The 17994-nt window shown below is 43.7% G+C and overlaps 1 protein-coding gene across 1 annotated transcript; it reads right to left on the minus strand.

Annotated features, from left to right (window-relative positions):
• Positions 1-853: 853 nt before the first annotated feature.
• On the minus strand, positions 854-15113 carry pag1 (phosphoprotein membrane anchor with glycosphingolipid microdomains 1). The gene is made up of 7 exons (XM_061092737.1): positions 14926-15113; positions 14627-14684; positions 11917-12013; positions 10972-11141; positions 10269-10700; positions 4278-4337; positions 854-3976 (listed from the first exon to the last, which is right to left on the minus strand). The coding sequence occupies exons 1-7, from the start codon at positions 15111-15113 to the stop codon at positions 3611-3613; spliced, it is 1371 nt and encodes a 456-aa protein (XP_060948720.1). The 3' UTR covers positions 854-3610.
• Positions 15114-17994: the final 2881 nt, after the last annotated feature.

The raw sequence follows: 17994 nt of genomic DNA on the forward strand, positions 1-17994 counted from the left end.
AATATGTTACAAATTGTTTCTTCTAATTGATGTTGTAAATACTGATTTTTGATTGATAAATATGGTCCAACATCAACCCTGCACATTATGCAGCCACATCCAGAATCATGTGCAAATACTATATATGACCAAGATATGGTGCAAATATATAAAAAAAGTGCTAATTTACATTCATCAACCTATAGGTCAGCTTTGTCAGAAATGCAGTGATATATTTATTGAATGTCACATGGCGATTACTAGAAGAGCAGGAGAGCCTAACCTTCGCTAAGGACCAACAGAAAATGGTGAAGTTATTGAAAAATCGTGAAGAAAGTGAAAAAAAATAAAGAAATCCTGGATCTGCAACCAAATTTAACAGGTTCTTCTGCGACGCACATTCCATCTCTCCGCCAAGTTTTGTAGAATGTTCAGTTGTTTGTGTAATCTTGCTTCCAAACAATCATAAAAACCAACCAACAAACAAACCGACAGGGGAGAAAACATAATCTTCCTGGCAGAGGTAATAACGTTTCTCTAAAGCGCTGCACTCACAGGTGGCTGAGCTACACACCCGGCGCTAAATAAGAAACCTGGAGTGTGATCGCACAATGGGACTGAAGCTGCGAAGGTATCATTAACGTGTTTCACTTGATTAAAAACTTCACAAATGAAATTTACCAGCAGTCTAATTCATTCATCGTGATTATCGGCGCAGCTTGGCAGATTGAATCTAGAAAAATAATGTGATCGCAGGAACAAATGGCCTAATTCATGTCAGATGTAATCTTTTTTGGAAAAATCACGTGCGTCCCAGAAATTTATGTGACAGCACCCTAGTGAATTAAAAAAAAAAAATTATACAATGACACAATTTATTATATATATATTTTAATAGAACAATTCATGTCATAAAATATTTACATGCTGAGAATGGAAGCTGGACAGAGTGGAGTGACAGATGTGGCCATAACTGCCAGAAACAGGCTTTGCCCTGTGATCAAAGACGGGTGTCACCACAGAGTCGTCTGCTTGTTGTAGGCTGGAACAAATGGTCTCATTAAGGGACTGGTGGAGCCGAAAGGAGACGCGGCGGAGGAGCGTCTCAGGCGACACCCCCACCCCCCGAAGGGAGAAGACATGCATGTGTGTGTGTGTGTTTTTATGACCGAAACAGGCAGCTCGACAGAATAAGTGATTTTAGGTAAGTATCTATTAACAATGTGTATGCGGTGTCCTGATTAGATTTGGCACTAAAGCATCCCCCCCTTTTGGTAGATCATTTCCTTAAAGGTCATATATAGCGATCTGTGAACACCATTATATCTAAATGATGCCACTACCCCGACACACAACCACGACACTTGGCTTAGGAACCATTCGCTCAAAGGGGTTGTGTGTTCTTTGGGAGTGAAAATAACACTGATAATTACCCCTCTGCAGAAATGAATGTGATATTTCTGAGGGCTTCGCTTATACTTTAAAAATATACTGGGATTGGATTGCATCTCCAATACTCTCTCGCCTGTAGGATTGCTGGGCTATGTGACTGCATATCCAATGTCTGATATCATTTACGAATCTAATACCAGGCGGCAGGGGCCGTCTTTGTTTTTCTGAAGCGCAGACAAGCTCCTGCACGTCTGGTGAAACAGGAACAGAGGCTGGAGATGCTGTTATGTTTTGATGTGGTGGAAGTAGACGCCAACAACACTTCTGCTAAAGTGGGGAAAATACTGTTCGAGTGAAAGATATATTTACAGCAACAAAAAAACAAACAACATTGGCCTTTAGAAAAGAAACACCAAACATCAGTATTCAGACAATAATTCAGTTATTTTAAATAATAGTACCACAATTAATGTTTCTGCAAATGTACGTACCAAAACACTGTACCATATTCCCGACCTGTGACTGGTTACTACTTCTCAAAAAAGCAACTCTGAGTTACGTTACAAGGCAAAAGGCGTCGGACACGAGGGCTTCAGGTTTACTTCAAAAACAAGTCAGACGTATTATCAGTGCTCTTATTCTAAAAAAAATCATATCACTCTGAACATTGTACAAACGAGTAAAAGCTTACATAAAACTTCCAGCGAGTTACAGTCAGAATAGTGCTCCTACTACTGTATATACAAGCCTCGGTTGGCATGTCGTCATCACAAGCTACAAACAGACAGATATGTGTTGTTGTTTTTTTTCTTACAACTCAACAAACATTGGATATTTAAATTGTGCAGAGGTGTAACTGATCTGTAATAATAACCTGTGTATAAATGCAGTACCGTTATAATAGAAATAAACCTTGTGCTTTGAAATAATACACGATGCCAACGGAAAATGATACGGTACCAAGAGTCGGCTCAAAGAAGCATGATAACAACAAAAAAAAACATTTCATCGATAACATTTGCATTCGTAATACAAGGCTGTGTCATTTCATCACATTACAAGTCTTTTTTCTCTATTTGTTTTGATCCCTGTGCAAAATGACAAAAAAGGAAAATATGGTCTCATCACACGTATTCTTCTTTTGAATCAAAGCCGAGGCAGTGCGTACCCTTACTACTGCCTCACAACTCACCTTCTTTTAGTATGTATCTCGATAAAAATGCTAGAAACGTCTATAAAACCCGACTTGCTTTCCTCTCATAGACACATTTCACTATTACGTAATAATATGCATCCTCAAATAAATAGGAATTTCAATACAAAATGCTGACAAGGGCTGAAAAACATGTAAAAAATACATTTTTAGATGCATGGCGAAACGGCAAGCTCATGTGACGCTGACCTCCTTCCTCAAGCTCTGGCTTCCATTTTGGTTCTGCGTATGACTAGTTTCATATCCCCCTGACAAGTTTGACCTAAAGTTTAAGAGTCCACATTTTCGTTTGATGGCGAATAATCTATCAGATGTTTATTTTGGTCAGGGATAAGACAGGCCTTTCCCTCCCAATGCCCATATCTCATTCACTGGGATTTCACGCAGAGGATGCACAGTGGAGGAACAACCTCGAATCACACCTCAATAATACATGATGAAGAGTCACCTGGAGGAAGCTAGAAAGCAACTAGCAGCTGTCGATGTGGAGTAAAAATAACATGATGTTCGGTAAGGAACAGTAAGTGCATGAATTCCATGAGTGTATGGCACTGAAACCTTTTTTTTTTCTTCTTCTTTTTTTTTTTTTTACGTTGCAGGAACAGATAGTGTCCTCAGCTAACCCCTTCAAATGCTGCATGTGTGTCGTGTGTAATTCTTTTTGTTCAACACAACCCAGCGTTCATGATATGCACTGTCAGAAGAGACGAGATATTCAATTGCAATTCAAAGTGAAATCTTCCACACGATGAATGCCCGGTGACTGAGGTACAGCCATTGACTACCAGACCTACGAGTACCGATGACCGCCTGTGATAAATTAAAAAGTTCCGATGTGATAAACCGTACCCGAGCTGCAAAGTGGACACTCGTGTGTTGATGACGGCTGCGGTGTGGTGAGCCGTGTTCTGCCGTTTTCCCAAAGTCATGCACCAGAAGCATGCTCGCTAGCAGGTTCAAAGCACTACAAAGACGTATCACACGGGAGGCTTCGTCCCAAACAGATGAAGAAGACGAGGAGGGGACTCAGAGACGGGACATTTCTGGGCCGAGACCCAACTCCCCGACGCTCTCGTAGTCAGGCTCCGGCGATCTGCCGTTGTCTGACCCCCCCGCTCCCAGCCTGTCCCTGTGGTCATCCTCCGCGCTCCTAGTCTTTGGGATGCGGATGGTGTCGTAGCCGGCATCTGTGCTGTCCAGGATGGGGTCGTCCCCCACCTGTGGCAGGTCGGGCTGGGGGTAGATGTCTCGGACGGTCGCGTAGAGGTCGCTGGAGGAGGAGGACGGGACCAGACCTTTGAGTTCGGCGATGCTGCTGTAGTCGTGCTCCTTGTCTTCCTCGTTCACAGCTTCGTCATCGTTTGTCTGGTTGACGGTGGAATACACAGCGGACTGCGGGACACGGAAGAGACACGTTGTTCATGTGTTCTGCGTAAAACTGTGGTGCACATGACTACATTTATTGAGATAACAGGAACAGTCACTTGTGCATTTATATCAAAAGACCCCTGCTAGGTTTCCCCCTTGCAGCATATTGTCTGATGTTCTATCACTATGTTACCAGTTTCTACGTTTTCTCTTTCTTTTTCATGTTTCTGCTGCTCGGAGCGTCGGCGTTCGCAGAGTAAAGTGCTCCTGTCTCGGGACTTCAGCAGGCAGTTTGGGGAATAAGGGGGTTTCAGCAGACACTTACCTCATTGTCTGACAGAACGTGGTTGTCGAAGCCGGCTGGAGGAGACAGGGGGGAGTGTAACTGGAGGAGAGAAAGAGAAAGAAGAGAGATTTAGAAAAGACTGAAAGCTTGATCACATTGTAACTAAAAGTGGCTGTTTATCACATTTGGTTGTCACACATTTGTATTTTCTTGAAGAAGATGGGGACCTCATCTTGTTAAAAATGTACAGTTTCTCTTATAATCAAAAGCAGAAAGCTGCAGCTCTTATTGATCTGCATTTGAAAAACACCAAACAAACACTGTGAATGTCTCGAGAGAATGTTCGGTAACGCGATCAATAAAGTGAACTTCTAAACTATTCCCACCAGTTGGAGAAAAACAACGTCCGCTTCTACACATATAAATCTAATGTTGTTATTAACTACCCATTCATTAAGAAAATTATTGAGTGAAAGTCGATGGGCAGTGACAGAGAATGTGATGTTTCTGCGCACATGCCTCCGTCCACTTCGTCTTTTGATCGATGGGGAAGCCATTAATCATCGAAGCACATCTGGCAGCGGCGCCAAACACCTCAGGAGTCTAACGAGAACCTCAATATCCACACCAGCATCGACCGGAGCGTTCGTGTGATAAGAACATTTTATAACCATTTCTAAGAGGAAGACATTTGGAACAAGTGAACTCAGTTTTATGATTAAACTTGAGAGTTGCTGAGGTTGACGCTGATGCATTTGTAAAGCGGTTGTGTGCCTCCACCAACCAGCACAGTTTGAGTTCACGTACAAACATTTATTACGGACTCATATAATATTGCTCACTTAGAAAGGAATTTAACAAAAGCTAATAAGACATTACCGAAGGCAGACTTTTAGAAACCATGTGTAATGAGGCCACCAAGACCTTTTCTCTTATGGTGTTCTGAAGACAATGTGTTCAGGGGGCAAAAAAAGGGTTTGGGAGGTCACTGTAACCTTGACCTTTGACCACCAAAATCGAATCAGTTCAACTTTGAGTCAATGTGAACGTTTGTGCCAAATTTGAAGAAATTCCCTCAAGGGGCTCCTGGTATGTTCACTTTATCAAAATGATTCCCCTGCGGCTGCTCCGGAGATATCAAGTTCAAAAAGCTCAAATGTGTTTGTGAGGTCGAAGCAACCTTTGACCTTTGACCAGTAAAAATCCAATCATTTTATCCTTGAGTCAAGCGTTTGTTACAAATTCGAAGAAATTCCCTAATGGTGTTCTTGCAATATTGTGGTGAAAAGAATGGGATGGACTGAGGGGCGTGAACAACCCGCAAACACAATGCCTCTGGCCAATAGCTGCTGCTGAGCACATCTCCACAAAGCGTCACATGTACTAATAGAGAAACTGCACAGGGTCTGTCAAAGTAACATCAGGCAGATCCAGGTTTCTCTGACATTTTTAATCAAAGCGCGTAAGTGAATGTGATTAATTGATGGATCACACACGTTTGGAGACATCATTACTTTTATAGATCCGTCACACGCCAATTAAAGACGAATTTTCATTTAGTCAGTCACACAGTCGGAAATTCGCATATTTAACCGACGTTTGATGCATATGCAATAACTTCTAGTCTTAGAAACTCAATTTAACATATCATATATTATATTAAGACCTAGATTGGTATGTGGACTGGGTGTTTGGTGTCACTGGAGATTAATATTCCAACGTAACAATGCTTTGTTTGCGTGCACGTGAGAGAGAAGATTATAGGAATGTGTTTGTGTTGGCGATACACTGACATGCAGGACATGTGAGTACGACACTAGGCTGATTACAGTCACCTCATGGAGACGCACAACTCAGGTGTCAGTGTGTCAATCATGCTGAGACGCGACATCAGTATTTAGGCCTCAACTCAGATTATCTGCTTACTCTGTCTTGCACGTGCTCATTGAAGTATTTAAACAAATCTAAGCAAACTATAAAATCAGTATCAACACACCTCAAAGTGTAACCTTAACACAATTCAAATCTTCTACCTAACAATAGTGATTGCTGGTTCCGACCGACAGCTCAACACTGCTGACACGCTGGATATCACAGTTTACCTTCTCCCTGTCCACAGTGGGTTTCCCAGCGGCCCTCAGGCTGGGTCACATTAATTTCCTGCACCTCATATGAGAAGCCCACAGGCGACTCGCAGCCAAATGACTGCAAACAAGTGTTATTGCTGTGTGTGACGGTTCAATAACTCTACAGCTGCACAGGATTCGGAGATGATGTGAATGTGTCACAAAAAGACTGTGTGTATGTGTGTGTGTGTGTGTATGTGTGTGTGTGTGTGTGTCTGCAGAGAAATGTTAAACTAGAAACCAGGTGTGTATGGAAAATATGTGTTTGAATGAGAAAACCTGCCCCTTTGTGCATGTGTGTGAGAGCAGCATTTACCGAGCTGCCACTGGGGGGGATCCCCCTCCGACATTTACATACAGGCACCACAGCGTATATGCACAGAGTGTGTGTGTGAGTGTGTATGCGCCTGTGTGTGTGTATGAGACACAGAGATGGAGAGTGAGTATCTATAGCCCATATCATCCATCATGAAGCCAGACTAACTGTCACAGTTATGGTGGCCAGCTGGCGCTTACTGGCGCTTACACACACACACACACTTGATCTGACAAGACAAATCGTCTGCGACTCCTGGTCATACACGGGCAAAAACCACGGGGAGTCAGGAACATTCAGGGTCAAACTTAAATCAGCCCCAGGGAGTCTATATGTAAACCCAGACATGTTTGGGTATATGTGTGTGTGTGTGTCTCTGTGTGTGTGTGTGTAATAAGGGGGGTGGGGAGAAATAACAGAATTAATGCTGACTAGACACACCTACAAGGTACATGAGGGAGTGAATATATATGAGTAATTTTTTGGGCATGCGTTTGTGTGTGTGTATATGTATGTATGTGTGTATTTATGTGTGTTTGTGTGCGTGTGTGTGGTTTTGAGATATTTCACAGCTCAGCAGATCCAGATTTCATCGTGGGTCCAGGGGTCAGATCAGGCTCGACTCGCCTGCTGTCCACATGAGCTACAGTAATTAACTAATTGGCTGCTACACCGGGGACAAAGGAACAGAGAGAGTGACTAAAAAAACAGAAGAGGAATGAACAGAGGAAAAGAGAAACAAAAAGACTGAGGACGTACTAAAGGAAAATTAGGCTTTATTGCAACACGGGTGTCATTTTGATTATTTCTTGAATCGTTTATGGTAACGACGTTAACTGCGGAGACCTGGGAACACGGCGATTTTGCTACGGCGAAGACTACTGTGAAGAAAAAGGAGCTCTCAGCCAAAGGTAAAAGCAGAAGTGATCTGATCTGCAATCTTTGTAAAAAACCCTCATTGCACAACATAGCTCAACACACACACACACACACTACAATGGTCAGTGTGGGTCCCAATTTTACTGCTGCTCTCTGATTTCTCCGATGAATAAGTTTGGCAAACTCCTCAGCTACATCTGGGACGAAGGCCAACATGAGCTCTGTGAGGCTACTTGAGCAGAGCAGCACTTTGAGCCAAATGGTTCCATCGGCGACAGTGGCAACATGCTGCTGTTTCTGGCCAAACACCAGCAGAGTGAGGAGAATCGCAGAGGTTGGTTGCTGCACTTCCTCCCTGAGAGGGTCGTGAATGTTTGTGCCAAACTTTGTTTGTGCTCCTGTTTTAAATTGTAAAGCGTCTTTGAGTGACATGAAAGGCGCTGTGAAATAAAATGTATTATTATTATTATTAAACTGATGATAGTCCGTCCAGCAGTTGTGCAAAAACTTCAAAAACTTTAGGGGGAGAGAAAAAAATCAGGGTATCAGCTAAGTTATTGGCTTTTCACCCGTTGGCACCAAGGATACCTGTGGCAAACCTAACAGCAAGGCATGACTGGCTGTGGAAGTGCCTACAATACTCCCAAAGATGGCAGCTTGCACACACATCTATGAACTGACCTTTATGATCTGACTGGTTACACATGGGTTGTTCAGTGGTCTTAACCAGTTGAAGAAATCAAGTCAATCGCTTTTTCTTAACCTGAGTCAGGTTATAAATAAAGCATCATTCTCTTTTAGAACAGAAGAAGGGAAAGTAAACTGGAGGAAAGATCAGAGCAAGTATGAACAGAACATAAGAGATGAGTGGAGAGAAGAAGAACAGTTGCCACTTCACGCAGCTTTGTGAAGGATTGACAATGTGGTGTTTGTGTTACTGCGCTTGTCAACAGTCTGATGCAATTCTTTTTGCGCTGTGTGTGTGTGTGTGTGTGTGTGTGTGTGTGTGTGTGTGTGTGTGTGTGTGTGTGTGACTGATGGATCTCTGCGTGTGGAAGACATCCTGCTGAGAGCAGCAGCGGCAGCTCTGCTCCGCTCAGTGCACGACACCGAACCACTTCTCTTCTCTCCTTTTCACCTCCTCACTCGTTTATCTCACCCTTCTTCATTTCACTCTTCTTCCCTCTCTTCTCCTTTGCACATCCAGTTCTCACCCGTCTTCCTGTCCTCAATACTGTGTCTCCTTTGTCATCCTTTCTTTTCCCTCCACTCCTTCTCTCCTCTGCTACAGATGGCTTCATTTGTATGCTGCTGGGTTTTGTCTTTTTTATCCTCCTCCCTTCGTTCTCTCTTTATCTCACTGTCTCTCACTCCTGATTCTCGTCTCCCTCACCCTTCATGCCTCCCGGTCCTTTCGGCAATTTGTTTTCTTGACTCAATCTCCCATCACTCCGTCACTATCTCTGTTACATCTATTACTCTCTCCTGCACTTCCCACTCCAGCTCCCATTTTCAGTCTCCTCTCTTCACTCATACACTGTTTTCTTTCTCACTCTCACTCTCTCTCTCTGTCTCATTCTCTCGAATTTCTCCCCTTGGTCTGTCACTCTCCCTAAAGCAGGCAGCTCAGCGGATGATAATTGTGTGGGAGACGTATCTGCATTTTCCTTTGTTCTCCACTGTCTCTTTCTCAACCAGCCACATTGACTCTGTTGCACAGGGTCGAGGAGCTGATCACCCACCTCAGGTTTATATGGTAATAAATTGGATTATGAATATATAAATTATTATCTCAGGTTAATTGTGTGACATTGGAATGACTATCTAACTTTTTGGGTTAGAACTTAGTTGGTTATATGTTCTCCTACAAGTTATTTATAGTATGCAGTTGTGGCTCAGGAGGTAGAGAGGCTCGTCCACTAACCAGAACTTTGGTGGTTCGATCCCTGGTCCCTCCAATCGGCAAGTTATTTACCTGACAGCTGTTTAGTGATAAATATGTGATAGAAAAAGTGCTGCATGTACAAGAGCTGTATGAATGAGACGGGAACGTAAAGCACTTTAAGTAGTGGATAAGACAGGAAGAGTGTTATGTTAATACAGTCCATTAAACACGAACATATTTACTTTATTCATTTTTTATTTGAATGCATTATTTGCCTTATCTTGTAGGTTTAAACCTGCAAAACATTGAAGCTAGTATTCAGCAATGACTGTTTAAAGTATCATGAAAAGATTTGGACATGTTCTTAAATGTTTGTCGGAAAATAGTTTTGTTCTCATTGGAATAAAATGAAATAATATTTGATTGTAGGGAAATCAATGCCCTGTGCACTGAGAAATACGTTTTTTCTTAATTGAAATATCAAGAAAAAATCAATTTGTTTTGCGCTCAATATTTATATTGAAAGTTTTAAAATGCTAAACGGTTGCGGGTCAGAGAACGTCAGCTGAGTAGGTGGTCGTTCAATGTGGCCCAGGGCGCAGTTAACCATCAGACCACCTGGGAAGGGAGTTCCAGTGATTGGATTTGCCTCAAAAAGTCGATCGGGTCGTCCACTGACCAGAGGTTCGGTGGTTCGATCCCCAGATCCTCCATTCAGGGTCCTTAGATACTGAACCCAGAATTTCCCATGCTGGCAGTGTGTTTGAATGCTCATCAAAACTACAGAACTACACACATATACTACACACACACACAATCCTCACCTCTCCATTGTGTAGCCCAGCCCCCTCCAGCCCATTCATCACCAACGGCTGGTTGTCGTTTTCATCCAGAACCTTCTCCGGTACCGGCGGAGGCAAGTCCTCCTCTGGTTCCTCCAGAGACTTGAGAAAATGCTTGGCGGCGTTATCAGAGCGCCTTTTGGTCTCCATGTCGGCACTGTGACGGCTCTTCTTGTTCCAGTCGACTGAGGCGTACTCCGCCCCTTCGCACAGGGGACCCCGCTCAGGTGTGCAGGGGCTGAGGTTGCCGTTGAGGAGGGCGGGGGGGTGGTGGGGGGGTTTGTCGGGGCTCAGCTGGACGGTACCGTTGGGGAGGCCGACCTGGGCCGGGGCGTCTTTCAGCTCCTTGACCGTCTCGTACAGGGAGTCTTCAACGCTGACGTCACGGGACGCCGCTGCGATCTCCTTCACCACCTGGGCAACAGATACATATATAAGATTCTTTAATATGCTTAAAATTAGCTAAGAACATTACATGCTTCGGTTTTTCACCGGAAAACCCATCAACCCCTGGGAAATTCAGATATACTCTCTGTAGTTTGACCCTAAACGTCATCGATCAACCAATCAATCAGTCAGTCAAGCGACCAGCAAATCACAGCTTTAATCTCCTCCACTGGCACCTTCCAGCTAAGTGCAAGTCAGAACGTGTTTGTGCTGCTGCGAGGTGACTTTAAACACTGACCTCATAGGTGCTGTCCCCCAGGGCTGGGGGTCCGTCCCCGATCAGGGCGGTGTTGGGAGGGATGCTGGGCAGCTCGCGGTCCTGAGGACACTTGGAGGACCTGAGCTCTGATTGGCTGGAGAGCATCTCCTCAGATGGGTGGGGACTGGTGTCCTGTGTGTCTGTGAGGACTGGTGGGTCAGAGACAAGAAGAGAGTCAGGGTGAGTAAACAGACTCGTTTCATGACCGTTTCACTGTTTCTCATGAGACACAAGAAGACTTTGGACCATTTATTTTGACGTAGTTTTGTTATGAGTCACCATTTCCCTCTTTCTTGCCTGCAGAATACATACTTTACTGTTTCCAGCCTCCTGCTACTAATGAGAAGTACCCATACAGGTTAAATGACTAATGACTATGACTAAGAATGTAGATTTACCCACAACACAACAGCTGAGGTCCCAAATGTTGTATAACAACAGCTGCAAAGCAAATAGTATTTTCATGAAAACTGAATATATAAACCTGTGGGACAACAGAGCATGTTGCACTTAGCCAGTATATCTAAAGGAGGCATGTTATACTTTTTCACTGTTTTTCATACCTTTAGTTTGTAATATAAGTATTTTAAGTAAAAAAACAACCCAAAAGTCTGCAGTAAAGCAAGCTCCTCTCCCGAAGTTTCTTCCACGCCACCGTGATGTCATGTGACACGTGACATATTTGCATAATGCAGGCCAATCAGAGCAGACTGGGTTTTATCGAGAAGGGGGGCCTTGAAGAGACAGGAACTAAAACCAAGTATTTCAGACAGAGGCTGAAAAGAGGAGCTGCAGCAATTGACAATAAGAGGAAAGTGATGTTTTCTGAACATTAGAACTTCAGACATGTGAACCTGAATATGTTTCATTTAAAATAGTTAACAGTGAGGGCCTGACTAAGCTAAACTGACTATCTTTGCTTACTTGTACCGCTGGTTAGAGGACCATTGTGAGAGCTGCTGATGCCCACGTCCGTCACTGGACTCTCTGCTGATTGGCTGATCGTCTCTCTCTCTGACACCTGCGGAACAAAGCACGAGATGTTAGTCACTGATGGCTCGTGACTCACCGGCTGCGCTGACAAATCGTAAAGAAGTCACACAAAAAAGTGTTGCAAAGTTTAATGCGTGAAAGGAGCAGGAATCTGGGTGGATGAGTTTCACACCTCTCTGCAGCAGGATGGAGGAACATTATTCTCTGGATCTTCAGGATTTTCTCTAAACTCACATTTGCACCACTGATGCAGTTTTCTCACTCTTTTCTTATCCTCTTATATCATATTACTTTTCACTTAATGCCCATCATCAGTATCATCATGCATGTGTTATTAAATGATGTGTGTTTTTACACACTGGGCAAACACATCTAAAGATAGCTTACAATTTCTTCACGTCTAAAAATCGAAACAGACTCGTGCCTAATGAAGATACGCTGCTGCTGTTTAGTCGTATCTCAGTTGGTTGTAGTCGGGTTCATGAGAGTTGATCTGACATCCGTATTTTTTTCTCCTCACTTACAGAAACATCTCATTTTGATGTCTCGTTGAATGATTAATTATTAGATGCACTGACGCTAAGGTTTAAATATTTGCACAGTTTTGGCAGAAGAGAGTAAAATGGCAGAGTTATAGGTAACAACAAATATCTATTCTACTTCCCCTCGATCTACAGGAAAGTCAGAATAGCAGGGCGGATAACCCTGAGGCTGCCAGGAATTCACTGCTGCTCAAGGACACTTCAGCAGAACCCATGTCCTCCACTTGAAGGCTGTTTGCCCGTTCGCTACATCACACTGAAAACTCTGCAGCTCGAATTAAACTAATGCAAGAGTCCACTGCGCCGGTTTCATCAGCCTCCACCGAGTCGAATCAAATCAAACACTCTCATCGACGGCCGATAACTGTCACTGAAAATAAACTGGGCTTAATAACACATCTGAGCACCTGTAGGATTTATGAACGTGCACTTTAATCATAAACTCTCTTGTTTCCACAGGCAGAGGTACGACTCCGTCACCCACTGCCGACAACATACAAGCACAGTGACACAACGTTGACTGCTGTAAGTCATGACTCCCTTTGTCCAGGTTTGTTGTTTTGCTTCTGTCTCTGCAGCACTGAGGGTGTGCACCAGAAGCTCCACACCCCCACCTAGTGGTCATCTACTGTCATAGCTGTTGGTTTCTATGATGTAATCTTTAACTGTTTTATGACCCAAGCATCTCTTATGATGTTTTTCTTTTGTTTCAGTTGCAAGAGCAAAGCGGGAAATGGCTTCTTAACTTAATCTGGATCTTTAAGTCTTTTTCGACTGGAGAAGACATAATGTGTGTTGCTTTGTGGGTAAGGACTGAATGAGACACTGAATTTGGACTATTTGTATCCTCGAAGTTAAAAAGGTGAACAATCGTCTCATATTTTGTGTGAATGAAGAGGACGTATGAGACGGGACGGACAGATCTCCTCTTCATAGGACGTTGCCACGGAGACCGTCTGACCGATTGCAGGCGAGTGAGGACGAGACAAACTGATCATCTGCACAGACAAAGACCCGACATTAACCTGTCAGCCTGTGGCGTGGTCTGTCATTTGCTGAAACTGTGAGACTACCCCACAATTGTGCTGCTGCTTGAACGTAACGGTGAAGGTATCCATCAAATGCTCACAAAAAAAGGCTTCGGGGGAATGAACGTGCACGTGCAAGGAGACGCTTGTAGCCCGATGCACACACACACACACACACACACACGTACATACACACATGCTGAAAAGGCGCCATAGGGAGTGACAGAGTAAGAGACTAAGTGGGTGTCACTTAGCGTGTGGAAGCCAATCGTTTGTCTCATTTATATGTTTCTTGGGGACTGAATCATCGGAATTATGGGAGAAATAACTACGTCTGTGAGGCGATGTTCCATCAGACTCTGACATTATAATGAGAGTTAGATACTCAGCGAGAGCAAAGGTCAACTCTAATAACACAGAATATTCATGGATTTCACATTGTTGTGCATAATGACTTTTTGTATTATTGGATTTAATAAAAAAATTTCGACATAATATAAAGAAACCCACCTTGTAGGAGCAGTTTTTAGGTTAATTTATACTCACATTATTCATACTTCATACTTCTACATTTGTAATATGTTTATTTTGTGTGTGTGTGTGTGTGTGTGTGTGTGTGTGTGTGTGTGTGTGTGTGTGTGTGCATGCTTCTATATGTAAAGCTACATGTTTGAACAAGAGAACACGTTCAAACACGTTTTTGCAGATTCATTTGTTTACTTTCGAACAGTTAGAATTAACCTTGTTTCTTGTTTTTTGAGTTTCTAACTGAATTCTGACCTCATCTTAAAAAACTCCTGAAAACCTCCACGGTTACGCATGATTGTTTAAGAGAGCAAGGTGTAAGAGAGCAAGTGTGTGTGTGTTTGTAAAGAATGTATGGACACACTTTATTTACTGGTCTGCACACGCACACACATAAAAAGCAAAACAAGCAGAGCCAGAAACCTACTTTGAGTAAATACATTTCAGAGACAGACTTTTCATCATCTACGAGGTGTTTCAGTATCGCTTTTTAAAACTGCGGTTTAAACTTGCTCTAGTATTTTGTAGGTCAAGAGTCAGACTCACTCCATTGATGAGGTTGTCGTGGTCTCCTGCTTGATGTCCATTGGCTGCTTTCTTCTGCCTAAAAGACGAGTGGAGAGATTAGAGACGAGTGGAGATTAGAGAAGACAGAAAACAGGAAGATAAGATGTGAATGTTCCTTTTTTTGCTTGTGTTCTGTCACACATTGGATTTTAAATAAAACTATGACGTTATCGAAAATATTGTTTAAGGTTCTCAATGTTTTTAGCTGCTATAAGTTCTATTTTTATGACGCATGATTCTGAAAATGTCTGTGTGTGTTATGGTATTATGCTGCTCACCCCTGGCAGCTAGCACAGAGCAGCAGCAGCATGGACACCAGCAGCAGGACAGTGAGGGTGCTGAGGGTGAAGAGCAGGATCAGCTGCTCACTGCCGAGCCACGACGCCGCCCCGGTGGCAGCGGCCGCCCCCGACCCGACCACGCCCGCCTCTGGCCCCCACCACACTCCACTCAACACCGGAGCCATGACGCATCACACTGTTGGAGGAGAGGTCATCGGACAGGGACCTGCTGTGGGGAGGAGAGGGAGGAGATAAGAAAACAAGATTTTGTTATTAGAAAATAAAAATCCATTAGAAAATATGGACATTCAATTAAAAGATTCACCGAAAATTATTTTTTTGGAGCAACTTAAACAACAGGAGTTTATAGAAAACTCCATAAATCATATCACCTTAAAATAAGATAAAATGGTAATTTCAGCCTCACACCAATACAGCTTATACATCAGTTATTTATATAGAACAACCTTTGATTGAGTGGAACCAGTGTATTAGGCTTTGGCTTAATAGGCAACACTCATTATAAAGAAAGATTCCATCCTTTATCATCAAATCTTCAATGCATCGTTCGCCAGCAGCTTAACTGCATCCTGTGAGCACACGTGGCCAGCAGGTGGCAGCAGAGAGCAGCGTCAGACTGCACTGCAGACAGAGCCCTGCCTCAGTCTGGTGCAGTGGAACTGAACCTCACACCAAACCAGAGCCACCACCACCACCGGCACCTGGCCTCAGCAACCTCATCACGTCCCCCCCACTGCTAACAGCCAGAGTTGGGTTTCGCCGCATGGATTGAACCGCAAATGTTATGACAGGTGATCTATGAGGATGTGTGGTGACCCACGGCAGGCGGAGACGAGGTTGTGTGCTTCTCTGAGCCCCCCCCAAAAACCAATAAAGGTGGAGTGGCTGGTTTACATCCCGACATGTGTGTGTTGAAAAGAGGGATGTGGAGAAAGACAGAAAAGGGGATTGGACAGAAAAGGAGACGTACAAGGTGACTGACAGTGAGAACTGAGGAGAGGAACCTTGGTGACCATCTATCTTCACATCCTGCTCCTCTCAATCAGCAGAGGAGACAGTTACAGCCGACCTCACAGAGATCGCTGACAAATACATGACAATCCATCTTCCCCTGTGTGTTTTCTCCTGGTCTACGTGCATGAGGCAAACTGTCTGGACTAATACGTGTGTGTGTGTGTGTGAGTGTACAGAGTTTGTGTATTTTGTGCCGGTAGTGTCTCTCTCTGCTCGCCTATGCTAATGAGACTGGGGGATGTGGGAGATGGGGTGGAAACATCTTCGAGCAGCGACGTATTTTCAAGGCGAAGCTGCACAAGCCAAATTTAACCGCTCCCTGAACAGGGCTGTGGAGGGATTCCTGTTTTTGTTGGAAACGCCGGTTGTGATTGAAAGGTGCACCAGGGCTCAGGCCGACTGGATGGCAAGAGGCAAACACAAGCGTACCTTGACACCGTGGATGATTAGTCAGGTCGGCCTCGTCTGGAAGGGAGCAGATCATAAAAAACGAGAGGGGGGAGGATTTCTGCTTAGTGGAAATAAACAGCACCGAGCTGAATATTAAATGTCTGTGGTGGTGTTGTGTGTGTGTGTGTGTGTATGTGTGTGTGTGTGTGTGTGTGTGTTTGTGTGATTGTACATAGGTACTACAGGTGTGTGTACGCCCTAAAGTGGGAGCTGTTCACATGTGAGAGAGTTGTGTGTTTGAATATGTTTTGTTATTCTAATATCAAGAACATTCTGGGTAACAGGCTGCCTGCAACCTGTCTCTCTCTCTCTCTCTCTCACACACAGACACACACACACATTTAGGTATTCGCACTTTGCATTGACTTCCATTAAAAGCTCCAAAGCGGTAGCAACATTGTTGTACTTCTATCTGAGAGGATAACACCCAGGTGACATCATCCATGTATCACATGATACAACATATGATATCTCCTGTATTCATCAGACTGTTCAGTGTTATGGTCCCACAAGTTGTTTCAGTCTGTAGTGACTCTTACTGCCACTCCTCTGAATCACTGCTGTTACACCACAGAGGTGAACCCAGACACTTGTGTGTTTTCATCCTGACCCCTCACAGGTAAGTTTGTCCTTTGTGGTCAAAACACTGTTTTGGTTTTTTCTCCATGACTAACGCCTCAAAGATTCCTCATCTGGTTTCGTCTGAGTGGTTCGTGTCCAGGTGTCACTATCTGCCACGGTGTGCCAGCTCATGTGTGTCTCCGCTGGCACCCAAATCAGAATAATTACCGGCTGCCACAGCACCGTGTCGCCATGGCAACGTTCCCTTCTAGCCACCAGCGCTATTTAACGAGCGAAGAGAGAGAAACAATGTAATAAAAGAGGAAAACATTTTTCGGATGCGAACGTGCAGAGGACTGTTAACGGGATGATAATGAGGATGACGACGTTGAACAGTTCAGGGTCGGCTGCTGAATTTCAATATTCTGTATATTAAGCTGGTGTTTCCAGAGCTTTCAACCACATCCTGCGGTTTTCCCTCAGGTGATCGTGTAACTCAGCTGTCATGGAGACGGTTCAGTTGTCATCAAATCGTTATCGTATGTTAATTTCATCACAGGATAATAAGTGCTTGTGTATGGGTGGGTGGCTGCATCTGTCTCTGTGCTGACAACCCAGCCAATCCACCCTCTGAGGAAGAGTGTTGGGCAAAAGCTCTAGAATCAACAAGCTGCCCTTTTTTTTTTTTTTAAATGGAAAATAATATTAATGTATAATCACCTGACAATAAGAATCATGTTTATCTATTATATCTACAAAGGGAGTTCTCTTCCACTGAGCCGGCTGTGTTGCACTGCCATGTTTCAAACCCAAGGATAAGTGAAACCAAAGCATCTTGATTGCCATCCAAAGCCCGCCTCTTCCATGTTAGTGGATGGGACACGTTCCAAAGTATAAAGTCAAAGTACACATCAAATCATATTTTCTTAGAGATGTTTCATCTCAGGTTCAGTAGTTCTTATCACACCGATCTGTGTTCAAGTGCTCATTATTCCATTAAGATTGCTTTTAATGACATGA

This window comes from Limanda limanda, chromosome 19 (assembly GCF_963576545.1).
Source record: "Limanda limanda chromosome 19, fLimLim1.1, whole genome shotgun sequence".
Taxonomy (NCBI): Eukaryota; Metazoa; Chordata; class Actinopteri; order Pleuronectiformes; family Pleuronectidae; genus Limanda; species Limanda limanda.

Coding starts and splice junctions, on each gene's coding strand:
- pag1 (XM_061092737.1), bottom strand. CDS start 15,113: ATGGCTCCGGTGTTGAGTGGAGTGTGGTGGGGGCCAGAGGCGGGCGTG. Junction 14,685..14,925: donor CTCTGTGCTAGCTGCCAGGG/GTGAGCAGCATA, acceptor CTCGTCTTTTAG/GCAGAAGAAAGCAGCCAATG. Junction 4,338..10,268: donor CTGGGCTACACAATGGAGAG/GTGAGGATTGTG, acceptor TCTCTCCTCCAG/TTACACTCCCCCCTGTCTCC.